This window comes from Nyctibius grandis, chromosome 9 (genome assembly GCF_013368605.1).
Source record: "Nyctibius grandis isolate bNycGra1 chromosome 9, bNycGra1.pri, whole genome shotgun sequence".
NCBI classification, from domain to species: domain Eukaryota; kingdom Metazoa; phylum Chordata; class Aves; order Nyctibiiformes; family Nyctibiidae; genus Nyctibius; species Nyctibius grandis.
Genome location: NC_090666.1, coordinates 8,675,859 through 8,703,843, shown reverse-complemented (window position 1 = coordinate 8,703,843; position 27,985 = coordinate 8,675,859). Strand labels below are relative to the sequence as shown.

Sequence of the window (27,985 nt, the reverse complement as noted above, 5' to 3'; positions counted from 1 at the left end):
TAGCCAAGTCTTCCATCTCATTATGAATAATTTTTAATACCTTTGCTGCCCGCTCAAACATTTCAGCTGAAATTCATCTTACTTGTCTAGCAAAAAGCAGATGAACTGGAAAGGTCTCAGTATTCCCAGGCCATTCAGAGCTCTGCACAGTAAAACATCAGTGACTGCAGACATTGCAACAGAAGGATCCACATATAACTCCTAGGACAAGAGATGTTTGCAATAAGGTAGCACAGTCCTAATACGCTGTTTCAGGATACTCCTTGACCAGCCTCTCAATTATGGCAGTTAAACTCACTGCAACCTTCCTGAGGGGAAAAAAACCCCGCAGTTCATGTTCTTGATACTGGTAGAACTGCATTAATAAACACGTTACCAGTTTTGTTCAGGATTCGGTATATCCACTTACGCTAACAGATAAGTAAGCCGCAGGCAGTCAAATACCAAGAGCTGGTCAATAAGCTGCATTCCACAGAAAAGCACCAGCTACACTGGCTGCAGGGTTACCAAATGCTATCCAGCTAAAGACACTGCTATTTTATGTAGGTAATAGCCTACCACTACACCTAGGAAAAAATACTTTTTCATGTTAGTTAATAAACTGAGTGGTAAGCATAGTCAAAAACTGCTTGCTTTCCCACCATAAAGCTTCAAGAGCTTTAGTATCTTGATCATATGATGCTACTTCAGTGCATCTGTATCCCCTACAGAGAATGGCAGAATTGGCAAATGGCTGATTTCTGCTACTAATGAAAAACACTCGTCTTTTCAGCTTCATTATCAGATAGCTGAAGAAGTAATTTTGCCCTGGGTTTGTTTTTTTTTTTTTTTTTTTTAAAAAAAAAATCAAGTGAAGAAAGTTGCCACAATCACCACAGAAGCAATTTGGAAGCTAATTCATGTTAGTTCAAAACATGCATCTGAATTTTGTCAGTCAGTGCAGCAAAACCAACATGTTTGAAAGATGATTAAAAAAGGCTTTCTCAGGAGAACTACAGTACAGACTCAATAACGCACCTCAGCTGTTCAACACATCTTCGATACTATGGAGAGATATTTGTATCAACTTTACAGAGAACTTAAGAATATTACAACCTTTGAATTCTTTAGAGAAGAAACTGCAACAGAACATTGACACATTTAGAAAATTTTTTTGCTGACCATTCATTTAAAACAATAAATCTTAGAACTAGTCCTAATAATGGTTAGAAAAACAGCAAACAAGGTAAAAAAGAGGCATAAAATCTCCATAAAAATGTTTTTATTCCTTGTCAGTGTAGACTGCGTATGAAAAGAGGCTCTATTGTGAGCTTTTCAACAAAAACTGAAAAAAAACAGCAATCCTCCTAAGTAGCAGAGACACTGGGGTATCCTGTTCCAGGGCAGAAGGCAGCTATCAAATCCATCTCCTTGCCCTCTTGCAACACAGGGAAATTACAGTTTTCAGTAAGAGGCTAAAGAAATTATGTCAAGAAATGCTACTCTGAAGCAGCTGTCCAAGGGCCAATGTTCCCCCTGCTCCTCATCAGTCTTCATCCTCATCTTTCATTTTCTTCTTTTTCTTCTTCTTTTTCTCTGTATTCTGCAAACAAATAAATGTTGCTATGAACAAAGCATAATGGAGAAGCAAAGCAACACGTGTAGCTAGGCAACAGAGCTCACACTCAAAGCATCACAGCAGCTGCTGTACTCAGCAAAGCACAACCTAAGAGATGTCCCCTTCCTCTACTGCTAAATGAACTCGATGTTTACAGCACAGTGGGGCCAGCGGGCAAGGGAAGCTGTGCTGTCTGCCACACTGCTGGCGGCTCAGCACTGCGGTTAAGCAGCGTAGCTGCGCTAAACAAAGGGAAGAAAAATTAAACCCCATGTTAACAGAATTTCAAAACTGAGCAGCTAGTTTGGTTTTGTCCCATCCACTCTGCTGTTTCTAGAAGACATCAAATGATGCTTCAATTCAGCAGGTACAACCTCTGCTCCCTACAAGTCCTAAACACTAGACAGATGCCTATGGATTAGCACCAAGGGACACCCTCCCAACTAGAAAAGATGTAGAAAGAGAGAAGACTAAAGCTGGGGATGGGCAGAGGAAAGGAGGAGAAACACTCCTTATACAAGGAGGCATTACCGTCACAAATTTTCCAGACCTTATTTTGTAATGCAAATCATCTTGTGCATTACAGTGATGGATACCACGAAATAAAGTTACTAGAGTAAAACTGTCCTTGTATACCATGGGTTATATAGATAAGAATACTTTTTCCCCCCTCACTCTGTATGTTTTGGAGAGAATCCATTCCCATAAGGGATGGGGTAGTTGTGCAATTCTGCCTCACCTCAACTGTGGGGCTGGTGGGGGGTTCCTCACTCAGCACCTCCTCTTCTTCAGCTTGCTTTTCCTTATCCTTTTTCTTTTTCTTCTTTTTGACAGGCTCATGATCTTCTACAGTTGTCTCTTCTGTAGCACAGAAGGAAGAAAAACGAAAGGCACGTTGTCAGTTATTAAGAGTGTAAAAGGCAAAAGGAAAAGTCTTCAGTGAGATGTGAGAGGATGCAGTGATGACAGAAAGAACGCAAAATACTGAATACCACACTACCCCTTCTTTACTTCTCTCTACACTTATTTTCCCTCCACTTTGCCCTTACCTGCATGACTGCTCCCTGCTATAATCAAAATATACAACTACCTAAGACACAAGTGACAATGTTCAGACCGCACTATTCACATCTCCTGGTACAACCACCAGTCCTGTATGCTGCTCCCAAAGTTTAAAACAAGCTTGCGTGTTTTCATTTATCTGCCAAATTACCTTCAAGTACTCTTTCAGAAAAGAGACTGTCCACAGTTTGGCAAATATTTTCACCAGCATCACAAGAGCAGTGGAAGGACTCTAAAAGCCACATTAGAAATGCGTTCAGCCAGCAGTAGCTTGTTTGTAACCGATTTCCCTATCTTGATGTTGGAAATTTGCTATGAAGTAGACCCGTTTTCCTAACCATTTAGACTGGCAGACACAAAGATCTCTTCATGCTGAGCTAATGTACAACATTTAATGCAAAAGCAGAAACTCCTTCCTGTCCTGGAAGACAGGAATTGAATTATTTATGTAAGCTGAGAGGAATGCTAACCCAAGGAAAGGTTTACTAATGCCCTCTTACATTTCTTTTTCAGAACGATTTGTCAACAGCTGGCCTATCTAATCACAGCGGTAAAGGCACTAACATTTACCACTTACGTTAGCATACATACCACAGTCTCAGGAATCGCTACGTAAAGAAACCAAGCAGCAATCATTACCAAGCCAACAGCTGGCAGTAGCCAGGCTGTTACTGGAGCGTACCAAATTTAAATTTATTTGCAGAACTGAGTCAGTGCTGGATACCAAGTTTCTTAGTACATAGTACTCATGAGTAAGTTCATGACGTAGCAACCACTGTCCTTCAGTAGCTACAAAACTGAGATGCTGAAACTGGTGGTGTTTGTGGTGTGTACAGTTGCTACTGGAGGTGTGACTCAAGAAGTCATTTTCTCACTGCACTACCCCCCCAAAATGAAATTGATCCGTTTTTTTGAAGCACTCTCACTTACCACTTACAAAAACAAACAAAACCAGTGTAATCATAAAAAAACCCAAAACACACAACCTCCTAACATCTTGATTGTACTTTGTCACAAGTTTAGTTCCTCAAGGCAGCAGTAGGATTATATGATCCAAAAATACACTTCAATCTTTGCCTCTAACATAAGCTTCAGACAAAAAAAAATTGGCTTCAGGGTAAAAAATTTCTAGACATGTCTACAGGAGAATACAGCCAACTAACACATGCAGTTTTCTGACGTTAAAAAATGCCAGAAGCAAAACTGCAAAGGATTCCAGATAAAGGAACTGGTAAATATAATTGTAAATGGATTCTGCCATACACATCATTAACAGTGAACAATGTGCAAGCACAACGCATTCAAAACACGTGTAAAAATAAGCATCCTCACCTCCCTACGTATGACACAGGGAAATAGAAAGTAGCTGAAAAATAAGCATAAACTACATTAAAGCCATACAGCACAACAGAGGCAAACGCATCGTATTTTGCTATGCCACACATTTTCACTCAGGTGGATTGGTGAGCTACGCATTTTCAAGCAAAATGTTGGGTGGTAACCTTGGGAAATATAACTTCTTGTTATTGCCCTACATGTCATCAAGTCTGATACACCAGAGAGTGGAATCTGTCACAACTTACAACTGCAGATGATGCCCTGTGCACTCATAGGCGTTGTCACTTCTCACAGCTAGCAGCAGACGCCTTCCTGAAGATTTCAGTTGCTGCTTTCTAGCAAAGCTCATCACAAGACTTCACGTATTTGTGCCTAGGCAGAATGAGGATAAAGGCTCCAGGGGTGCTGGTCTTTTCCCTCTGGGTACAACACTTCTAAGTCACTCAAGCCCAGTGGGGTTTCTTTGTGATACACAGCAGCTGACAAGAACGACAACAGCTCTTACTATCAGGCACCGAGGCACAGAAAGCAGCACCCGGAAGAGCAGTTTGATTGATGGCCCTGCGCAGCACTGGAGATCACCAGCAGCAGTTCCACTCACCCATTTTCCACCAGTTTTCTCTAAGCTTCTACCAGCCTGATGTACCCTCCTTCCTCCACTTGATGCTCCACATGTACAGAATCAAGTCACACTGCCCATCAATACAGGTGCCATGTCATGATGTTGCTGTCATTTAAGGCTTTGTGTCTTGCAGGGTTCACTCCGTTAATTTAAGATGGTATTTCTCTTTTGATTCAAGAGAGACCTTTCCAAGTGACTAGCTGGCTACTATATCCTGATGCTTAAATGCAAGCAGAACGCTTCACTGGGGGCACTGGCTAGCCCTGTTGGTGGTATGCATTGTGTCCAGACACATTCAACTTCTGAGATGGTAGTCACGAAAATACCTGACTTCCCTTCCCCCACCATTAGAACAGGTTTTAACAGACAACTCCTTAAGTGGATTATAACTTGTTTCAGGCACTATCCTTCCGCTTGGTTTCTTTTTAGGTGTAAAAGGTGAAAGTGGTGTGAAGTCACACCTCAGCCCCAACGCCCCTGTCAGTTCCTATCCAAAGTACTGCCATACATACATCCCAAACAGGGAGAGAGAAAACACCACACATCTCATCTTGCAGTAACATTTACATTTCAGGCTAGCAAAATTCAAAATATTGTCCCCCTTTGCAACAAATATTAAAGCAGCAGTTTGACAAATCACTTTTCAGTGGCAGCTTCCCAGCTTATTCCTGTCCCTTACCTTCCTCTTGTAATACAAAAACTGGATCAAAATTGATCTGGCTGAAGAATTCATTTTTTTCCTGGACTGCTTTTTCACCACCCCCATTTATCATGCAGCTGCACAAACAGCATGGGGAAGGAGAGGGCAGAGACTTCTTTCACAACACTATGTCTGGATGTGTAATCTCTAACCAGGGAAAAGCTTAACAGAGCGCTGCATCAAAAAGAATAGAGGCAAGAACAGCAGAAATTAAAGGCTCATGCATATTCAAGTGAACATGCAACATAAATCGTATTGCTGGGACCTCCTCTGCACTCTTCTGTGCATTATGGAACTTACTGAACTACTCAAACTTCTCAGACCACCACCCCTCTAGCACACTGTGCAGTCATACCAACTACACTGGAAAAAGAGCATGGTCATGGTCTGTCTAGCCTGTGTCAGTAGAATCCATGTACTTTGCTGGGTGGTCAAATACAAGAATCTGCAAACATAGGGGCAGTGCTATTTGAAAAGGTACAAGAGGACAGGCTGAAGGGATTAGTTCTGCATACAGGTGATAGCAGATAAATAAGCTCTCTGAAAACACTTCTTCCATAGTCTGAAGCAACTGGCACAGTTAATTCTAATGCCCAAGTATCCAAATAAAATGACCCTGTTGATATGAAGAACTGGGAAAAAGCAGGAGCTATGAACCACACATCTGAAGGATGCCCTATCCTTTCAGGAAGAAAAGCAACACATCTGAATCCTGTACTTCAGGTTTGGGGAATTTTAAAAAAACAAGCAGACGGCACAGATTTCAGTAGTCTGCAAGTATTCTGAGCACCGTTCACTGCTCAAATAATTCTTGGTAGCTCAAGGATACCTGGTAAGCTCCACCCAACCCCTAAACCAGGAGGTATCAATGCTCAATAAAGCAAATGAAACAAACACAAGCAGGTTTGTGTATAAAAGCATGAACCATTGAACAATGTATCTACAAAAAGAAACATCCTCCTCATACTGTAAGAGACCAGGCTGGAAATGAATGTAGTATTTCACCTGTGAGGAGCTCTCGCCTGTGAGATATCAACACTTGCTTTGCTAATGTAAGGAAAGCCCAAGGGAACAATTCTGAGACTAGAGTAAGGGAAGTTAGTTCAAATATTATCAAAAGCAGTAGCTGTGAGAACACCCACATTCCCCAAAAAGCAATCGGGCAAAGTTCAAGCCTCCAAAGTACTCGTGTCCTTGTCTCATTATGATAAGTACAAGAGAACAAGCTGGGACACAGATCTCAGCTTTCTACGTACTTTATAGCACAAATGATTCTCCCTCCAGTGTAACTTTAATTCTCAGCTAAGTTTATGTTCCTACAAGTTGCTCCACCCATGCACACAGACACCATGAACTAACCGGTGTCTGCAAAGATCACACCTCAGTGTCAGCTGAGCACAAAGAGGTACAGAACCAGCATAAATACACTCTTGATACTCTAGAACACAGCAGCACAGAGAGGGGCAGAAAGGGAAGGCTCTGACAGCCCTCACCTGCTGCAGGCACAGATGGTTGACAAAACCTGGGAGTAGCTCATGCAAAGATCTGGCCTGGGGTCTCACAGAGGTGACTTAAAGTCATCTTCCTTTTCCTTCCTTCCCCCTCCCCGCCCCCCCCCCCCGCCCCAAGTGACACACTGGGTACTCCACTATCGTAGCAAGTATTAGGCCAGCCATTTAGAGGTGCTGAAGTGCACACTGAAGAGAAGAGAGAGCATGTTTCTTAAAATTAACCATAACATAAAACCAGATTATTTTGAAGTCACAGACCAAAAATCTTTCTTCACACAGTAATTTATCAGAGAAGGAAAGAAAAACTGTGGCCATAGTTCAGGTTTAGCTCTTCAGAGAACAACTTGTTCACATATTATGTGAATTCAGACTGAAAGTTCCAAGTGTCATTTCTCCTCAAGTCTTGACATTCAATGTTTCTATGTTGAAACATGCCAGAAAACATTTCTATACAGAATAAAACAGTATTCTTTAAAGAAACTTGGGCAAGTTCTGGTTTTACAGGGAACAGCTTTTTTGTCTTCAAGATACTGAGGCCCACTAAATACAAACCTGCTGAGCAAGAAATCCTGCAAGAAGAATATGAGTAGTTTTGGTTTTAAATGTTCTTATATGTTTACCACTGTTTAAAAGTAGATATGTAAATTGACTGCAGTCTGGTGTCAGTCCATAAAGGATTATTACTTTTTTATTTTAAATACACTGTCATACCCAAGGAGAATAAGCCAGGTATTGTGGCTGGCTGTAAATGTTAAGCCCCACTGCACGATGCACACAGCGACATACCAGCAGCACAGATGCAACAACTAACCTTTCATCTCTGCTTTGAACTTCTTTGCTTTCACAGCAACCTCTGTGTCTTGTTCTTCCACCTCCTGAATTTTGCGTTTCTTTGAAACAGCAGGAAGTGTAGAGTCACCAGATGGGTCAAATATTTTTACTTCGCTGTAATGAAGAAAACAAGTCAGTTTAAGTATCAAAAAGAAGAGCTAGCCCCCAGTTAAGATCCTGCAGTTGAACATAAAACTTTCCAACACAACCTCTCGAGAATATTCGCAAATCAATCTTGTTCAGCTAACAAAGTGTCTACAGGTAGTGAGGCCCTTTCTCCAATACATGAATGATTCATCAGTAATCACGACTACGGAAGATACCCCACGAAGTACAACTGTCTGATCTGAACAGCAGATACCAGTTAAGTAAGAGTTTGGTTCTGGTTTATACCTGTTCAAGGCTCTACAGAGCACTTAAATTACCCATTAGATTGATCTCTCTGCTGCTGAAAGCCTTTCTAGCATAGCTGTATGGTCACAGCACATAGCTCCCCACAATTTGCTAAGTCCACTAAGTGTACCCTAAGGGTAATATATATATATATATATATATATATATACATACACACACACACACAGGATTAGAAGTAGTTTTACTTTTGCTTTTTCTGCACTGCCTCTCCACCACTATGTTCACAGGCACAACTCACAAGGCAGGGTAATGCTACAGCTCATCTCTGTATCACTTGTGTCACCAACTTCACGGGACGCTCAAATACCTAATCTGTGTCTGAAACTGCCTCTTCTCAAATATTGTGTGCTCCTTTGTTCAGTGCCATACTCCTCTACAGGCTGCAGAGAACCAGCCACCCTGAAACCCAGTGCTCTTTAGCTGGATCTTTTCAGGGGCAATCGAATCATCCAATAGCAATGAAACAATTTTTTCTTACTCATTCAGAACAGAATTCCTGCTGAAGTAGAAAGGCGTTTTAAAACAGTAAGCCTAAACTATTCCCCCATGCCACATACTGAGCATCTGAACTTCTCTTGAAGTAGGAATCTGAAGTAGCTACCTCGCACAGGTTACAAAAGCAACTGAGGCTAGTGACTAGACTGGGAAGCATACAGTAATGATAGCAGACAGTACCATCAATTCATCCTCTAAGCATCAGAAATTATTCTTATGGGTATTAACACTGCATATTGCTTTACAGAAATTGATTATGCAGCCTTTTGCAAACAGTGGACTCTGCTTCAGTTAAACCCAGGCAAGAGGTCACTGGCTTCCTTGTCATTGTCAAAATACTGCTGCTAATTAAAAAAAAAAAAAGATAGGTAATGCACTCTCACACACCTTTTTTGGAAAGCATACTGAAATGCTGCACTTGAACCTAATCTCTAAAAACTACCTCACAATTAACTTCTGAAACATTACTTTGATGTAGCTGATTCATACAGGATCCATAGTTCCATACAAGACTAAGATTCTTGCCAATCTCCTTAAAACACTAATTTAGCGCTTCACACAATCCCCATAAAGCAGCACTACTGCCATTTTTGTGCTACAAGGACAATTTGACAAGGACTGAGCTAGTTTCCCTTTTAGGCAGCCAGACTAAGCCAAACAGCCAGGAACTATCTTCAGTCTCTCCCCCAAGCCTAGACACATTTGCAAAGCATGTCTAACAGTAGAAACACGTCCTGGCAGGAATTCATGACTCCTCATTTCAAGAGGTCAAAAACCAGCATGTATGTTGTCTCCTCAACACCCTCCTCCCTAAGCTACTGCCTCCTTATATTCCCTGATGGTTCATTTAGTGACACTGTCTTTTCAAAAGCTGCTCCAGAAATCACAGCTATCACTACACTTTGAAATGCCTAGCATATAGAAACAAAAGTTACAGCTAGGCTTGAGAAAGATGTTTGGTGACAGCAGATGGGTGCAACAGTGCTGGTTTTTTCCTCACGGAACTATCACCCAGCCCTGGTTTTGCTGTGCACTTGCCCTCTCTACACCAAAGGTTCAGTAAAATAAGCAGGCCAAGCCAAGCAAGAAGCCTGCAACCAAATTAAGAGAAAACCCCAGATGTCACAGCTCAGACTAATAACATGTTCAAATCCTTAGATGTTCAGCTATCCCAGTTGCAATTTACAGTGTCACTTTGGGCACCAGAAACTGCTCCAACAGTGTCCAGAGTACACACTCTCTCCATTGCTTAAGATACGTATTACTTACTACATACAGGACCTAAACAAGAAGATGAAGCTTTGCTCAAAACAAGTGCTGTTTTTTTTATTCTTTTCTAAGAGTAAGATGACTAAGGTCTCCAGGACAGCTTTCACATCAAAGAAATTAATTCAAACTCTGATTTTCTCAAATTTAATTTATTCAGACTTGCATTAAATAAAGCTGCTACATGTTAACTCCCCAAACTACAACTTTTAGGGCTGATGCTGATAGCATCTAAATATACTTATCTGATGATGTCAGTAATTTACTATTAGAAAATCAGGACTGCTTCTCCAGTTCACTGGCTTTACCACAACTGTAAAATGCGGCAAAAAAGAAATTCCCATTAGTAATGGGACTTGTCATCAGTGTTTAAGAGCACAGAAAATGTTTTCTGGATCTTAAGTCAACTCAGCCCACAACCAAAAAACTCTCAGAAATAAAAACATGAAGAGTTATTTACAATCAGCCAAGCTAAAAGGAAAAACTATTCACCTCTTGTTTTGATATTTGTCTGTCCTGGCCAAGGCTTTTCCAGTGCCACTTATTCTTCTTATCTACAAGAAAAATTTAGAAGTGAACACCAAATTAGTCATAATGAGAACAATTCACAACACAAATTCTACAGCTCTTAAAAGGAATTAAAAATGGAAATATATAGATATATATATAGATAGATATGAAGTTGGTCAGGCTCTTGTGTACATGTATCAGTCTTACACCTGGGAGCAGAACAGTGACAGGGAGGTAACTGGGGTGAGAAAGGCATGTGCCTTTCTAATATTGCTCTTCAAGAGCTCAAGTCAATTAAAGGGCATCTAGTACTGGATCAAACATACCACAGCCACATGAAATACATCATCATACCTCTAAATTCCCAAGACCAGCTCAAATTTGTGCACATTTTCTTTTTTTGCAATCATAACTGCATGTCAGGGCAGGTATCACCCTGGCATAAAGCCAACCTTAAAACCACAATACAGCCCCAAACTGGATTTGAATTAAATTTGTACTTGTCAGGTGATCAGTTGTGTTTTGGTATTAACATGTCTCCCTGCCTTTGTTTCAATGGGAAGCATCACCATCCATGAAATGCTCTAGGAGGAGCAGGCAGGTTTTTCTGGATTTCTTTTTTGTCCTAGTGATGCCACTACTACAGCGTTAGTATCAGATCTTCCAGCTTTGAAGGCTGAACCTACTCATCATTTACAAGATGGCAGGCATGCCACCTAAAAGAGAAAGTGAACCCTATGTTCTCCCAGTATGCTGTGCCGATGGCAACAGATGGAACAGCAGTTATAGAGAGGCAGGATATGCATTAGGTGATGGGAGGGCAATGCAGCAATTTGCAGAAAAACATCTTGCTTTAGCTACAGAGAAAGCTTAAGACTAAGCATCACTAGCGTTCAGATTTTGGGGAACCACGGTGGAAAATGGGGAGGGAACCCAAATGCGCTTTCTTCTAAGGTGTAGAGAAAGAAGCTATGAAGTAATAAGCATATCTCTGCAATTAATACAGAGATGTAGTAGAATGTAAAGGTATGATCTTATTCATCTTGTTCAGAATCAAGATTTTTCAGTATAATGTAAATGAAGACAGGCATGTAAACAAGAAAAACTGACATACAAACGGATGCAGTCCGCTTACAAACCCTACTGCTCCAGCCAAGACTGGGAGAAACTACAGAATGAGAGTTACATGAGATCACCCAATGGAGTGAATGGAAAAGACTCAGAAAGCAGTGCATCAGCAAATGATACCATCAACAAGAATGTCAGTTTCATGCAGCCCTCTGTTAGACTTACCCCTCTCTCTTCCAAAAGCCTCAGTCTTGTCTCTACTTTTAGTCTGTTCTCAGCTCCCATTTCAGCACTGGTATCCTCTCCAAGGGCATCATAACGAACAGTCAAGGCAGTCTTAGCTGCCAGCATTCGAGAAATCTGGAAAAGCCAAAAAGATTGTTAAATGCTAAGACTTAACATAAGGCAATGATTCACTCTTATCTAGAAACCATACCCACAAACAAAAGAACAAAGTAACCATTTACCTGCAGTGTTTAGTCCAAAAAACAATTAGTACATCATTTTTTCAACATTTAAATACTGTTAATGTAACACCTTATTTTCTTGATAAATAGAGGGAAACATCTGAGACTGCAAGTTAGTTACATATATCCCATTCTACCCCAACCTTAAGATCAGATTAGTTTGAGGTGTAATGTCTGGCTGGATAGCTTTCTCCACAATTCAAACACATATTCATCCACCTGCGTTACAGAAGCCTGAGCTCTTTAAAAGCAAGCCACAAGTTACTAGCTTTAGCATAACAACAAGAGTCTGATTTTCAAGCAAGACTAAAGCCTGTAACAGCGTAGTTTACCATCATGTAGAGGAAAGTAATAACATACCCCTTGAGAAAGCCAGTGTTACATAACAACTCAGCAGGAACACATCTGTTATTACTCATATGTGTCAAATGAACAATCCCATTTGCTTCTTCCAACAGGAATGAATGACATCCAAAGATTTGTGGGACAGTGGCATTTTTCACGTAACCATGAAGCAATACAGTAAAACAAGCCATGGAAGGAGCCTTACTGTGAAGCTCAAGCCATCTCATCGACAGATATTCATGCTCTGGAAAAAGCCATGCTGGTAAACAATTCTGCAGCTCACCTTTCCTTTGTTTTTGGTATTGGTTTGTCCCACCAGGGAAGCGTGATAGATAAGCCCAAATTTAGGCGTGTCCCGTTTAGTCTTCAGTGCTCTGAAGAGTGCCTTCTCAGCACCTAGTAACTGAACTGTTGAAGCTGGATGTTTTGCCAGATTCAAGAGGGAACCTAGAAGGAGGTGGCAGAGCAATAGTAATTTGTCAGAGGAGCAGCTAGAGAAGCAGGAGGCTAGATTCCCCACACTGTTCAAAAGTCAGAAGCTCAGAGCCATCTATTTCTATGAGAGCTGCTTCACGTTCATTTCCTGAAGGACGAGAAAGCCATTTCAGTCTTTCACGCTTCAACTAACTGTCTTGGTTTGATTTCAGTAACAGGAAAGAAGACTGACTCAATAAAACGTATTCCACTTGAGTAATGCCTACTCCTGACAAAGTCTGGCAGCAAGAACGTGTCATCGCAGAATTGCAGCATAGATAACTGAAATAAGGCTGCTACCTGGGGCCAGTCTGACTATAAAACCCTAATGCCAGTTTGTTAGCATTTTACCTCAGAAGTGACTGGACTATCAGCAGGAGGCTCAGTAAGCGTCTCAGACGAGGTAGTGACTTAAGTTGCCCTCATATTCCAAAAAGAATTCAGGCCAACTGAGAACTTGGTCATCACAGACTAGTACCAAGCTCATGCTGGTATTCTCAGACTCCTCAAGAGCCACCTTCCCCGCTTTTACTACGAGATTTTCATCAGGGCCTTGCATAAAGCTTTTAGCTGACCAGCTCCTCAGAGAAAACCTCCAATGAGGTCATCTAAGCTTTATTTACACTGATCAGTGTAACCCACCTGCATGAGCAATGAGCCTTGCTCCAACCAGTTCACCCACCATGACAGTGAGATTAGGAGCAATGGCCATCATTCTGTTCTTCAGGTAGTCATACAGCTGTGTCCGATACTCAGAGATTTCAATCACCTGGCACAGAGAGAGTTTGGTTACAGGAATCGGTATTAGCTGACTGACAAATATTAAGAGCTAAGTATATTGAAATGAGGAAGTGCTGAGAATTCCAACAAAGGAGACTAACAAAATGCAAAATGCACAGACAACCATGAGCCAGTTATAGTAAGCTTTATATAGGGCACATTCCCAGAGCAGAGTTCCATCCACAAAGTATACTGGATCTGTATTGCTCATTCCCTTATGCAACTTATTTTCTCAGCAAAGCTCCTGATAAAGGAGCTGACAACGTGCCAAAGACAGCGAAGCAGAACAAAAATACTTAGTAAGGACATTTTCTTTAGGACAAAACCCTGGAACATTCAGTTTTCACATAAATCTTTGCCACCATTCTCTTGAAATGGGATAAATGATCTTTACTTGTTCCATACAAATACACACAATTAGAATGCACATAAAAAAGCAGCCCGGTCTAGACCAAGAACAGGAACTCACTACTCCTAACCCTGCCACTCCCTGGTAAAGTCACAAAGGGATCCAAGTGGCACCACTGAAGTCAAAGGGAGTTCACATACAATCTAGATGAAAGCAGGAGAGGGCTCCTAACTCTTCTGGGGCCTCAAGTGCTCCACTTTTAACCCAGTGTTTATCACCTAGCTTCAAAAAGTGACAGATTAAAAAGAGGCTATACAGTACCATTATCTCAAGGACTTAAAGCACAATGATGCCAAAATTCCAACAAAAAGTAAGACTGACACTTTTGGAAGACACTGTGCAGACATCAGCAGTCTGAGATGGCTCAGATGAGGTAGTGACTGTGCACCCTCATGTCTGTACCTCAGGAGAGCAACAATATAGGCATCATCACTGCCATCACAAGTGTGTTAGCAACGCCCTCGGAAAATCTCTCCTTGGTAGAAGAGGCTCTGATATGGCTAAAGTAGAGTTCCTATTGCTATTCATCCATGTGTACATACCTGATCACAGAGATGGATTATGTTGTTTATATCTTCCTCTGATACTTCTGTCCCCATGGAAATCTCAGCAGCAGCCTTCACTTCCTCTTCGATCTCCTCTGGTAGGATATCAGAAACATCAGAGGAGGCAAAATTGCTTCTGTCTCCTGCAGGGGACAGACAAAAGCACGTTTTTGCTGGGGGTGAGATGAACTAGTAAAAAAAGCACAGAAACAGACAAAGATAAAAGGCCAAAATAATAACAGTGAGTCAAGTCTGTTGTCATCCTATTCCAAACTCCCAAAATATATGTCAATGCTCTGACTACGTTTATACTAGCTGAGAATGGTTAGAAATATTAAATTTGAAACTAGAAAAAAAGCCCTTATTCTGTAACACTGAATACTTCACCCTTTCGGTGGCTGCTTGCTGCAAAATTTTCAGTCACAAGATTACAAAGGAAGAATTCCAGGAAATGAGCAGTCATTTACCACTAACCAAACATATGTAATTCTTCCTACAATTGGGAAAAAAAGCTCCCTTAAAACCACAAGTCTCTCTCTGGACTACAAACTTCGTTATCAAAAAAAAAAAAAAAGTAAAATCATCAATACAAAGCACATGCCTAAAAGGTGAGGCAAGTGTCCAAAATATTATAGCAATCATTCCTTCTGCTCTTACAAATAACTATAGCAGTTGTAGCCTCCAAGAACATCCACAAACAGGCAGCAATTCTCTTTGCATCAGTTTTTGGCAGCTAATTTCCAAACTGGTCTGCTGACTAATTGTGATTCTAAGATATGCTGGTGGTCCTTGAAGAACTGACTGGTGATATGGTATTAACATTCTCTTAAGCTTCAAAATGGTAAATTGCATCTACATAGAGATGCAAGCGTACACTACTTTTCTACTGTTCCTCTTTACGCTGCTGCTGAAGGCAGGGTTGTATCCAGGGTCATGACTAGCTGGATGAGTGAGTGGCTGGTCTACAAATCAGTGCCATCAGTGCACTGCATACTAACATGCAACATTCTCCAGGCTCACGTCTCCTTATTACTCACCAACTTTCCGCACACATTTACAATACATTAAGTTATCTGTGATGATTTTGCCCAGTTCAGGGAAGTGCCAACCATACCATTCCCTACAGCGCATGATGTAGTTATTCAGTTCTTTGTCCAAGTCATCAAGAAGTGCTAAGAGAAAGAAGAATGGACATTTTTTCTAAAAAGGTAATCTAAAAATGGAAAACTCAAATCAATAAATTTAAATAGTGTAAAGGGAGATAAACTGAAGTATTTTATTCCATAAAGACTGGAATGAAACGTAAGCTGCAGTACGTTAGAAGTCTTCACTTTCCAGAGAACTGCATAATCCGAGGCACAATAATAGAGAAACACTAGAATTCCCATGGGTGTGGCCTGAAAGTTTCATCACTGGGCCTGTCTTGAACAGGCTCCTTTAACAGCTGTAAAGCACATTTCCCTGGAAGGAGAGCAGCAGCCAGTTATTCTTCCTCTCAGTCAGCCAAAGTGCTACACACAAGACTGATGTATAATACTTAGGCATCTAATAAACTTTAAGAAGAAATGTTTTAATGGTGAGAAACTGATCTTGCATTCAATTACTTGATTTAAAAGACCATATTAAGCCTTTTAACTGCCTTTATAATATAAATATACCCAACAAATCCAACAGGCTCACCATTTACCAGATATAACCAACAACTAGATTTACAACATAAGAGTATAACACCCACAGCATATATTGCTACAGAGCCCTGAGGCTAAAATATTTCCCACTAACGCAATAGAAAAATTCCCATCTGTTGTCTCAGTGGTAGTGACGAAGGAACTGAATTAAATCATTAATTTCAGCTTAACTATGTTTCATCATTGACAACAGTCTGGGAATTAATATTCCAAACAGGATACCTCACCACTGCTTCACAGCAAGCATGCCGACTATGATGTGGATGTCTTCAAAGAAAAATGAGGAACGGGCTTTCCTAGCTGCATTTACAATTTCAGTCTGTTTTCCATTAAGAAAGCAAGGAGATGGAATGCAGCATTACACACTGCAATGGGTTTTACATGCCTAGCATAAGGGTCTATTTCTACATTGCCCTCTGTGCAAGATACCACCAAAACAAAGGATCAGAAAATCCTGTCCTGTGTGGCCCATTCCCCAAATACTACTCAGAAGGGAGGCATATTGGGAAGTGAAGCCCTCAGAGGACTGAACTAACACAGCCTGCATTCCAGCTCATCTCTATGCTAACAAAAAGTGGACGTCAGTTTACTGTATCACCCTAAAAATGTTCCTGCTGTGGAAAATCGTATTAAGAAAACACACCTTATGCCTAGCTGAACACCAATGCCCAATTTACTGAAACATGCTACGAGGAAATTGACAGCAATACTTTTCTGTGACCAATGTAAAGAAGTCAGCTATCCTAAGCCAAATCCATTAATAATTTAAGCTCTAAATATACTTACAAATTGCCTGGATGATCATGGTATCTACTTTGTCTGGGCTGAATTTCAACTTGTATCGGGAAAGGCTGAGGAGACAGAAATACAGTTTCATCAGCATCCTGACGTCCTGCTGCAGAGTATGTCCCACCTGTTCCTACTTTACATTAATATAGCTGTCCATACATTCATTCATACCAGCTCAGTTTTATGACACTGACTGCTCTCAGCTGTGGCCAGAAGCCACACTGACACAAGTTTCACAACAGCTCCAACACGTGTACATGCACATACCCCGCGACCAGGGTGAAAGGGAAAGTTAAGGCTATGTGTACCATGTGCAGCAGACTGAACACGAGTGCTGTGGCAGGAAATTGGCTGTTGGTTTCTTTCTGCATGGTTCCCCACAAAAAGTATTTGTCAGCAGCACTTCCAGTTCTGCAGCAGCTGGAGGCAATCCACAAAACTGTACCTACCCAGCAGCTAATATCAGCTACACTAATGTGAAGCAACAGAAGAAACTTCCTGGAACAGATTCTCACTGTCTGAGAAAGCCCATTACCATCTGGCTTTAATGTATGTTTAAAGTTTCTCAGTATGCTACAGTAAAAGACACTTGATATCAATGAGCACTTATATCTTCAAAGTCCTTTTTCAATATTAATGCCCGTTTTCTAAGCAAACATGCATCTATTTTTAAGGAATTAGCTTCAGCAAAGCAGTTCTCTAACTTGCCAATGGCTCACGGACAGGACAAGCTCACGTCAGAATATGATTTAAAAGTTACTCATGAATGAATGCTTGACCCCATGCTGATCCAACACCTTTGTATTTAACTACTGCTCCACTAACCTAAAAGGCAGTGATAGCAAGGTGGGAAGACAACTCTGCCTTTAACATTTACATTATGTATTATATGGGTATTTATTCTGGCAAATCAGCAAATCATGGTCTTCACCCTGTCTCTCAGCAGCAATGGAGTTTTAAGTGACCCATATGACTGCTACAGAGACATTTCAAACCAAATCCTAAAGTACATGACATGCAAAGGAAAGCTATCAACTTCAATTTCAGATGAAGATGAAGCCTTCCCCTAAAGGGTGGGTGCAAATTGGAAAGCTCTTCCTTTATAAAACACGATTTCAGATACAAATGTGTCCTGACTTACAGAGTACGAGACCACGTCACATACTCAGGGGCACTTCAAGCAACACACCATAATCAAGGACACAGGAGCGGGGCAGACATGGGATGAAATAGAGCTCTTCTAGGAACTCACCTGTGCGCCAGACCCAGACACATAGCTGCCATCTCTCGAGAAGGGAGGCCTGTAATGAGCCCTTCAATCTGTGAGCGAATTCCTCTCATCAGCTCTGTAACCATTGGGCTGTGTATACAACTCAAATTCAGCTTGTCCTGCAGGATGGAAATCAATGGTTCAAAGTCAGGCACAACAATGACATTCCTCTAAAACCCTTCCTCCAGTAGCCTTATCTCATTATACCTGGTTTTCCCACTGCAATCCTGTGATCACACAACAGTTTCAGTCATCTTTGATGCTCAAGGTAGCAACACCCCCAGCTCCCCCCACAGTAACAGTTCCAGTTTGAAAAGGAGATTTATAATTAATGCTCTATCTGTTACATAGACACTGGAACAGAAGATTTCAAGATTTTGCAGTTTACTAGAAACAGTTTGGCCACAGAGAGAAAATTCAGAGTTAAAGAGCTGGGGGCTTTGGGTCTTTTTCAGAGAAAAAAAAAAGAATAATTGAGTTCAGAGTCCTTGGTATTATTAACTTTTAACACTAAATCCTCCTCCTTTTGCAGCCTACAACAGTCTCCTAAGACAGCATGAGGAGGTGGTCAGAATAAAAATCACTGGGATCAAACAGACACAAGATGGGAACCTGGTATTTGACACCTAGGAGACACTGAAAAAAGCAGTCTACCTCTACTGTACTTCTTCCTTCCTCTGGCATGCAAGGACTGAAGGATGTGCACAACTGCTTGTTGACTAAGGAAGGCAGAACGATTCGTACACCCAACAGGACAATAAGTCATCACCCTGCTATTGCTGCATCCATTAGTGCGGAATAAGTGTGCCTGCCTGGCTGGTTTTTTGTTTGGTTCCTCCTCCCCCCGCCTCTTTTTCTGGATGGGATCATTAGGGAAATTCATTTTTTAATCTGCTGGGTTTCTAACCAATATTTAAGAAAGAAATCAAGCAAACCTGAACACTTCAGTGCACTTTCACCATATTACTCACTTGTGTACTCAAGATGACATCTTCCCAGTACACATACAGTACACATTTGATCACAAGGATTAGATGTCTTCCACACTGCAAACACAGCATTGGCAGCATAATCCATTGCTAATACTGGCAAAATCTCTGGAACCTGACTATCAGATTTCAGTAAAGTGAGACAAAATGAAGAACGGCAAAATCAGTTATCACCTTTATGACACCTCCAAGTTTGGCATCTGCTACAGCCAGCTGTTCATGGGCATCTTTTGCCACTATCTTCTTGAGAATTTTCTTCAAGTTCTTGCTGAGCTTGCCTTCTACAAGAGCTGTGGATGCTGTATAAACGAAAAGACCAGAGATGCAGTTTCTTTCCCCTGCTAAAACCTGTAAAAATAGTACCACTAACTTGGTATTTTTATTTCAACTGCCCACAGTAGCTCTAGTCTGAGCTGCAATACTACTTTACCATGCAGGGGCTAAAATCAAAATAGAAGAAAATTATATACTTGCTCCTTTGGAGGCCTAAATCAAAAACCCTTCTCCCAGTTGCCTCTCCTTTCTCCATGTGGTTTCAGTTCTATTTCTGTCAATTTTGTTTAAGGATCTCTACAAACAGTATGCCATATGCTTTAGATATATGTTTAACATTTCCGAAGGCAAGGTTATATGGGAACGTTTTGTGCATCATTTAATTAACCAACCATTTTCCAGTCAGCAACCATGATATCCTAAATTGAGTAACAGCTTATTTGCATCCTCTGATGATGATAATGTACTATCTAAAGCCCAACAAAGAATGATGCCAAACACACTGACTGGGCAGTCAGACACAGACCCTTTTAATATAGCATGTAGACTGAAGAATTTTAAAAGGATGTTCTTCATTCTCAAGTATTAATAGATCCGTACAAGCTTTACAATCTCACACAATATATTTTAAGCAGGCACTTATACAACTCTCTTTGCAGGTCAGCTCTGTGCTCCACTGAACTTCTGTGATTGATGTAACATCTTCATCACAGTAAATAGAGTAGAAGCCAGTGATTTTTGATTTCCAGAACCTTAATGAATTGTAAGGGTAAAATCTAAATGCTGTGCAGAGTTTCATCTCAACCCTTCTACAATGGAGATAAGTTTCTATCTTTCAAGCTGGCCAATAGCTCTCAATCCTCTTAAAACAGCCACATACATAGTCTTCCCTTCAAAATAAATGTGACATAGGTAGTCTGAATCATCTCTCCCACTTCACAGTTAAGTAAAATTGATGCAAAGTAGTAGAAGTTTTGGGGGCGGGTTTTGTTGTTTTGTTCTGTGAGCATTTTTTTTTTTTTTTTTTTAATCAGCCTAACTAGACATGATCTGAATCCAAACCTATGCAAAAGCAACATAATGCAAAAAATATGCCAGGGAGAAGAATACACACAGCTTCAACTTCAGCTGTTTCACTTGCATCTCATGTATGATGGTAGTGTCTTGTTTCCTTAGCTTCCTTTATAAGCTTTCCCTACCACAACAGAATATGAAGATCCATTCTTGAGTAATAAATGTGACCTGGAACATCCACCTACTGATGTCATACAGCATGTTCATTAGTAATAGTCTCACCATGTCTGAATTATTACCTAGAACTTTTATAATTTCTGCTCAAACTACTCCACAGCATCAAGCATTTAAGTGTTGAATTAGTAAAAATTATTGAATATAAGGCTTTCCTTTTTTTTTTTAAACTCCTGAATTTCTTTTAAGTGGAAAACAGGCATTTTTTTAGGCTGAGAAAACACAGGCATAACATGCAGAATCAGAGAATCAATGAGGTTGGAAGAGCCCTCTGGGACCATTGAGTCCAACCGTTGCCCTGACGGTTTATGCGTCCATAAAACAAGGGCAGTTGTAATAATATATGTACTTTGATATGTCTGTTGTCTCAGTGGTAGTGACAAAATGTTTACTCAAATCAGTTATATTCAGCTTCAACAAGAATCCATCATCGACAACAGGCTACATATATCAGTCAAAACCTTCTATATGGTGCTTATTAGCAAGCTGCTTGTGAAAGAAGCATGGTAGGGAAAAATTCGACTTCATTACATCTCTATTGCACTATGGACTGGACAGATGACCTCAGAAAACAACAGTTGACTTTGAAAAATTTGTAACTTAAAAACTAAGCAAAGAAACAGAGCAGGGACAGAGGACAGTAATGAGTGAACTAGTGCATGACAGCGATTTCTTTTTGTTAGAGTGGTATTAACTCACTTACCAGCAAGTGCTTCTGTTGTGTCCTGAAATTTTTCAAAGTGTTTCAGCTTTACTCTACAGGAGAAAAATAAAAGAGTGTAAACAAATGTAAATAAACCAGATGCTAGAACCATTTAACCTTTTTTCTACCTCTGCTATTATAGCTCCCCCCTTCTTCCTAAGACTGCAAGAGAGCAGAGATCAATAATCCAGATCCTGAAAAAGAAAGAAGAGCGGTAAACTGGCTGATTAAGTTTGAGCATGATGTGACTTTTCATCTGGGTCCCACAAACTTTATTTAAAAAAAAAAAAAATTTGATTTAATATTTCTCAGACCAACATGATCAGGAAACCTAAGCCCCCTTTTTGTTTTGTATTTCATATTTAAAGACAGATATCATCCATTTCAATTTCAACACTGTACCCTGATTAACTAGGTGTCACTGCTGATTGACTGATGATAGCATCTTCCCATTCATCTTCAAAAGGGAACCTTCTGCCTCTGTGGAATGCATAGCCTGCACAGCTCAGACTTCACATGCTTTTCAACCAAGTGCATCTTCAAAGACTTCAAAACTGAACTGATTCATTGCCCATGAATCCTCAAGTCCTCCCTCATAATTAGATGTTAGAATACAAGTTCTAAGCTGAGCTTAAAACAAACAGAAAACTCTTCCATGTCCTAACTGCTCACCAGAGCCAAAAATCATATGGACAGCGTTTAACCACAGTGTGTCAGATCCTCAGGCCCAGCTTCCCTCTCCCCCTCACACAGTCTGTGGTGTTGATATCTAGAGTTACAGTTAAGAAGCTATCTCAATCCAGTAAATTCCTTGTCAGGGACAGGCACTTGACTAACCCAGTTCTGATTAACCACTGCTCTTTGTGAGTCAAGCAAAGGAAGCAAGGTCACAGATAAAGCTGAATGCTCGAGTTAAGCATTCACAGAGCCCAACAGAAGCTCCAGGCTTATACTGATGCCTTTTCAGAAAGATAGGAGAGATAGGAATTACTTTGATCAGAGTAGAGATCCATTACGAGTCACATCCTGTCTAGCAAGTGGCCAAGATGATGTTTCCAATAACAACACTACAAACAGGATGATGTTGGATATTGTGGCCTCTCTAAATACTGTTACAAAGTAGGATAAATCCAAATCACAAGGCGTAGCTTGTTCAGAGGTATCCGTTATAACCAAAGCTGGTTAGAAATCTTCCAATAAAAACACCCTGGACAGACTTGGAAGGAATCCACTGCTGTCCCCAGCTTCAGCACAATTTGCTATAAGGGCCAGCTTGGTCAGTGGACCCTGCAATCCCCGTGCCGCTACACAGTGGTGCGAACACCCACTGATGGCATGGGCAACACTAACCCTCAGTTCACAGCGATTCATGTGCTATTAGTTTCAGCTGGATTAAACTTGTTTGTTTTTAAGAATTTCCTGTGAGCACAAAAACTTGTCATTTCAGCCAGTTACAGCATTACAAGCTTGGATGTTCTTGTCAAAGCATCCAGATCTCCTTAAAATATTGTTCAATTTTTTGCTTCAGTGACACATGGTAATGACTTCTGCAGCTTAATGACACTGCACAGGAAAAAAAAAGTAATATTTGATATTCCATTTTAAGTTTCTGAGTGTCTAACTTCACATTATCATTGTTCACAGCTTTTAGGTTTTACAATACCGAAAAATAAAAACCAATACTTCTTTCTGAACCTCAGACGTGCGTAACTACAGGCAGTCATGTCCTTCCAAAAGCCAGGTTGCTATCCCCACATAAAGCTGCTTACATTTTATTTGCTTTTTCAGGAGTTTCAAATTCTTTCCATAAACTGTCAACTTCTTGGAGCTTTTTCTCATTCAGAACCTGTAAAAGGAAAAAAAAAGAAAAACAATCCCACAACTATATTTAAAGCACTTTTGAACAACCTTCCACCCTGCATTCAGCAGAGAGAAGACCTGAAGCAGATTTACAGTGTATCCAAGCGCTGGAAGTGAATACTGATTGAGTCAACAAACTCAATTTTAGTGATCTCCAGTTTCATCATTCCCCCTCAGCAGCTTTATCCTACTAATATACACACAATATTGCAGTGTTTTTACTTTCAACTGAATTACAGAAGTTGCTCAATAATGGCTGGGTCCTTCTGAACCTGCACATTAAAGCAAAACCCTCTCCTTGTTTATCAAAGCTGGGCTTGCTCCACCTCCTCCACAGGACTCATTCACAACCCCAGTGACCCAAAACCAAACCTGCCACTACTTTGGGAAAATACAAACACATCTGGGATGCCTAACAGGAAGGAGCAATCCCACAAGTTATTTTCATTAATCTGAGCTAGCCCAAGGAAGAAAGAGAATATCTCTATAAAAAGACTTTTCACCACAGCTTGGTAGTCAACTGAGCCAAGAATTACCTAAGAGGCAGCAATGGCTTAATCCCATCTCTGGACAAAGGGGATCCCCCTCGGTTTTCAGTGAGTGCAAGATTAACAATTACACCCCTAGAGCCTACACACATTTCACAAAACGCAACGTGTACTGAAAATTCCTAGAAAAGTGCTCAGGGGAACAGTACAGTCCAGATCTTTACAACATTATGTTCTTTACACCTTACTCAAAAATCTTGTGGTTTTGTCCCCACAACGCAAATGCAACACAACTGCAATTTGCCTGGCTAGCTCAGTCGGTAGAGCATGAGACTCTTAATCTCAGGGTCGTGGGTTCGAGCCCCACGTTGGGCGCCAATAAATCTGTCACAGTTTAAAGCTGGGCCGGCTACTAAACCTGTGGCAGATGCTCTCTGTTAACCCTCTCCCCCCCCGCCCCAAGGGAAAGGGAAAGGGAGAGAGACTTATGGGTTGGAAAGTTAAAACAGTTTTAATAAACTATAATAATGAAAAAGAATATAATAACAATAATAATAGAAATAACCAAATATATACAAATATGTACAAAACCAAGATCAAGAGCTTGGAAATCCTCCTCAGGCAGAGTTGCTCCCCCCAGCACAGGCAGAGGGGAAAATGCAGTAGCTCCCCCCAGCACGGGCAGAGGGCAAAATGCAATAGCTCTCCCCAGCACGGGCAGAGGGCAAAATGCAGTAGCTCTACTGCCATCACACCTGCAGGCTTTTAACTGGAGATTTGGCAAAGCTGGTACCAATCAGTGGGAGACAGGAGGGCCCCTCCCTCCTGGGCCCCACCTCCAGGAGGCAGTGGGTTAATGATAAACAGGAAAGTGAGAATGACATGTATGGGATGGAATACCTCGTTGGTCAATCCTGGGTCACCTGCCCCGTCCACTCCTCCCTGCAGGTACAACCCCCTTCAGCTCTTTACATGTAAGCAGTGACCTTGGGTTCTCTAAGACTATTTGGCCTGGTTTGAGCCAAACCAGGACACTCGTGCTGTGCAGAAATAGTTCTTGGTATTATGAGATTTTGCTCCCTTGCAGATTTTTAAACCCCAGTCAAAGGAGGTTGTCTTTTTTGTCAATTAGTAGCTGAGCAAATAAACATAGTAATTCATTTCCCACAGGACTCAGAGGCACAGAAAAACATCGGGGCAACTCTTACTTTCCTCAGCCTGCTGATTCTTTCCTCCAATTCATCTTTCCTATCCCGAGGCCTAAAGAATTTTCAGCCTCTATAAACAAACATGGGGCATAGAGAAAAATAAAGACATAGAAGCTGCTAAGACAAGGTTGTTAGTATACAGAAATGACATGCTTATGGGTATTTTGTGTCCTGCAAGATAGTAAGACTCATTGGAAAAAGTCTTCCAAGACCTAGAATGGCTATGCCCCATTTGCCCTTACTATTTAGACTGTTTGCTCCTCTGATGGGAGCAATACTTACAAGGCAATATCTGAGAGCTACACAGCTTGCAGAGGACAACAGTTCTTGATCACCAAGGCATAAAGGCAGAGCACAGTTATGCTGGCAATGGACATCTGTGGGCACTGCTGAAAAGGGAAGTGGGTGACCATGGCTGTCTCCCAAAATTCAGAAGCACAAATTCCATCCAACCCTCAAGTAACTAAAAACCAAAAAAAAAAAAAAAACCCCGAACAACCAACCCTGCCAAAAAACCCAGGAGTGACAATCTTTAGACACTGCTTTAAAAAGAAAATCAGCCAAACTCTGCAGAGACTATTTTGATACAGAATGAACATACAAGTGTAACAATGACACAAGTTTGCAGCTGAACAGCTACCGTGTCTAGGAAAGGAAAGCTATGTGACCCAGAGCCTTGCCCCGCACATGGGCACTGGGGCTCCCCGCATCCGGCCTTGGCAGCTGCGAACAGAACCAGCACGGAAAACCAAAGCTTGTCTCAAAATATCTATTTTAATAAAATACAACCTCTGCTCGGTTCCAGCAGGCAGCTGTCACCTCTCCCCCAGCCCAGCCCGCTGTCTGTCCCGCGGGGCCCGCCGCTCGCTGCCGCCGGGTGCCCTCTAGCCGCTCCGCACACGCACCGCAGCCAGACCCGCGGCCGGGACACCTCCGGCGCTGCCGCAGAGACGGCTTCAGTTCTATGCCCCTCCTCCTACCTTTGCTTTATGCCTACCCTGCTTTCAGAAACTAAAATACGAGTTATTTTCAGCCCCTCCTAGCTCCTGTGAAAGGTCAGAAGACCTTGGCTCACTGCACGAGAGGTTCGAGCCTACTCAAGAGGTAACTTTTTTTTTTTTAGCAACTTAGAAGGTGCAGGATACGAGCCAGTGTGAACATCCAGCGAGCAAAAGCTTCAGGGAGGCTGCTGTACACGTTAGTTCCCCAGGTGTAACTGTGGGCGGAGGTGTGCCACAGAACAGAAGCCATCTGCTTTTAGAAGTATTTGTCTTCTCCCCGAGGCTTATTTATAAATATGTAAAGGGCAAGTGTCATGAGGATGGAGCCAGGCTCTTCTCAGTGACATCCAGGATGGAGCCAGGCTCTTCTCAGTGACATCCATTGACAGGACAAGGGGCAATGGGTGCAAGCTGGACACAGGAGGTTCCATATAAATATGAGGAAAAACTTCTTTACAGTGAGGGTAACTGAACACTGGAACAGGCTGCCCAGAGAGGTTGTGGAGTCTCCTTCTCTGGAGACATTCAAAACCCGCCTGGACGCGTTCCTGTGTGACATGATCTAGGTAATCCTGCTCCGGCAGGGGGCTGGACTAGATGATCTTTCGAGGTCCCTTCCAATCCCTAACATTCTGTGATTCTGTGAGGCTTATGTCTTGAAATCCTCCTTGCCTGAATTGCACAGCTGCACCCCAATGAGGAGGAAAGGTTTCAGGGCAGATGAAGTAAACATAGTGCTCTGTAGACCACCAAGGGTGGAGTTCTGTAGCAGACTGGGGCAAAAGAAACCAGCGCCCTGCTCTCTTTGCACCTGCGCTTGTGTTCACACAAGCTAAACCCAGGAAAAAAAAACAAGACTAAGCTGGGGGGAAAAATTTCAAGCATTATGACCAAACTCTATGAACAAGCTGGTGGAACTGTACAGGCATCAACACTCGGGCAAGAGAACAGGCCAGGGGGGAGCGCGGCGCTGCAGCAGCTCTAGTTCAGACTCGTCCAAACCACCACGAAACCGCAGCCTTTGAGCCACCTCACGAGGCGGCCGGCAGAGCCCTGCGAAGCGCCCTGTTCCCCCCAGCCCCCGCCCTCAGCCAGAGCACACCCCGTACCTGCGGGCACGCTCGCCCTGCCCGTGCGCTCCGCCAGCCGCCGAGCCCCGCTCTTGGAAGCGCGCTCAGGCCGGGGTACCCCGCGCACCCGTTTGGGCACACGCTGCCCGTCTGCCCCGCGCCCCTTCACGCACCCACAGGGTTTTGCTGGAGCACCAGCCGCGAGGGCACAGCTCGGAAGAGAAAGGGGCCAACGCGCCCAAACGCCGATGCCTCCAGAGACGCCAGAAGGGGCACGGCCAGGGCCGCACACCCTCCTACCAAACCCACCCCTACGGGCGGGAGCAAGCGAACACCGGGTGCTGCTTGGCAGCCCACCGAGGCAGCCCCCTTCCTCCCCGCAGGCAGCCCTTTCCCTGCGGCTCTGGCCCGAGCCCCCCTCACAACCCGGCCCCTCCGCTCCTGCCCCCCGGCTCCCGCCCATCCCCGAGGCACCGCACAGGCCCGCCGCGCGGAGTAACCCCCTGAGGAGCCGCCCGGAGCGGGGACACTCGCCCCCCGCTCCATATTCCCCCCCCCACCCCGCGCCGTAAGCCCAGCGCACGCCCAGTGCGCTGCCCCCCCTCCCCAGCCCTCACTGCTGCTTCACGGCAGGGCGGCAGCCGCCCCCCGCACTCAGACCCGCCGGGCGGGGCCGGGCCGCGGCTGGGCCAGAGGCCCCGTACCCGGCCAGAGGCCCCTCACACCTCACCTTGAAGATGGCGTAGCCGGCGGCGGTCTCGAACAGCACCAACATGGCGGCAGGGCCAGCAGCAAGGCCCGGCGGGGCGCGGCCACGTGCGCCAGCGGACAGGACCCCCGGTCAAGCACGCGCGCGCCGGAAGGGGAAGTGACGACAGCGGAAATGAGGGCAACGGCGGAGGAAAGTGGTGGGGCCGCCTTCCCGCGCGCTCCCGCGAGCCACGTGGCGGGCGGCGGGAGCGCG

At 42.8% G+C, this 27,985-nt stretch overlaps 1 protein-coding gene and 5 non-coding genes across 7 annotated transcripts; 1 reads left to right on the top strand and 5 right to left on the bottom strand.

Moving 5' to 3' along the window:
- Positions 1-1,246: 1,246 nt before the first annotated feature.
- Positions 1,247-27,884, bottom strand: NOP58 (NOP58 ribonucleoprotein). 2 transcript variants are annotated; one of them, XM_068407477.1, is made up of 15 exons: positions 27,752-27,884; positions 23,164-23,240; positions 21,395-21,447; positions 19,345-19,469; positions 18,164-18,300; positions 16,909-16,973; positions 15,472-15,606; positions 14,432-14,577; positions 13,343-13,469; positions 12,510-12,673; positions 11,640-11,774; positions 10,329-10,390; positions 7,642-7,775; positions 2,337-2,458; positions 1,247-1,582 (listed from the first exon to the last, which is right to left on the bottom strand). In XM_068407477.1, the coding sequence occupies exons 1-15, from the start codon at positions 27,794-27,796 to the stop codon at positions 1,526-1,528; spliced, it is 1,584 nt and encodes a 527-aa protein (XP_068263578.1). In that variant the 5' UTR covers positions 27,797-27,884; the 3' UTR covers positions 1,247-1,525. The 2 variants fall into 2 exon arrangements, with proteins under 2 accessions (XP_068263578.1, XP_068263579.1); XM_068407478.1 differs by lacking the exons at positions 1,247-1,582; positions 2,337-2,458; positions 7,642-7,775 and adding an exon at positions 9,951-10,149.
- Positions 13,092-13,172, bottom strand: LOC137667508 (small nucleolar RNA SNORD11). The gene has a single exon (XR_011048804.1). It is a non-coding gene; the product is annotated as a small nucleolar RNA SNORD11 (small nucleolar RNA).
- Positions 14,247-14,330, bottom strand: LOC137667509 (small nucleolar RNA SNORD11B). Its single transcript, XR_011048805.1, has one exon. It is a non-coding gene; the product is annotated as a small nucleolar RNA SNORD11B (small nucleolar RNA).
- Positions 16,232-16,319, bottom strand: LOC137667513 (small nucleolar RNA SNORD70). Its single transcript, XR_011048809.1, has one exon. It is a non-coding gene; the product is annotated as a small nucleolar RNA SNORD70 (small nucleolar RNA).
- LOC137667512 (small nucleolar RNA SNORD70) lies at positions 21,047-21,135 on the bottom strand. Its single transcript, XR_011048808.1, has one exon. It is a non-coding gene; the product is annotated as a small nucleolar RNA SNORD70 (small nucleolar RNA).
- Positions 24,045-24,117, top strand: TRNAK-CUU (transfer RNA lysine (anticodon CUU)). Its single transcript has one exon. It is a non-coding gene; the product is annotated as a tRNA-Lys (tRNA).
- Positions 27,885-27,985: the final 101 nt, after the last annotated feature.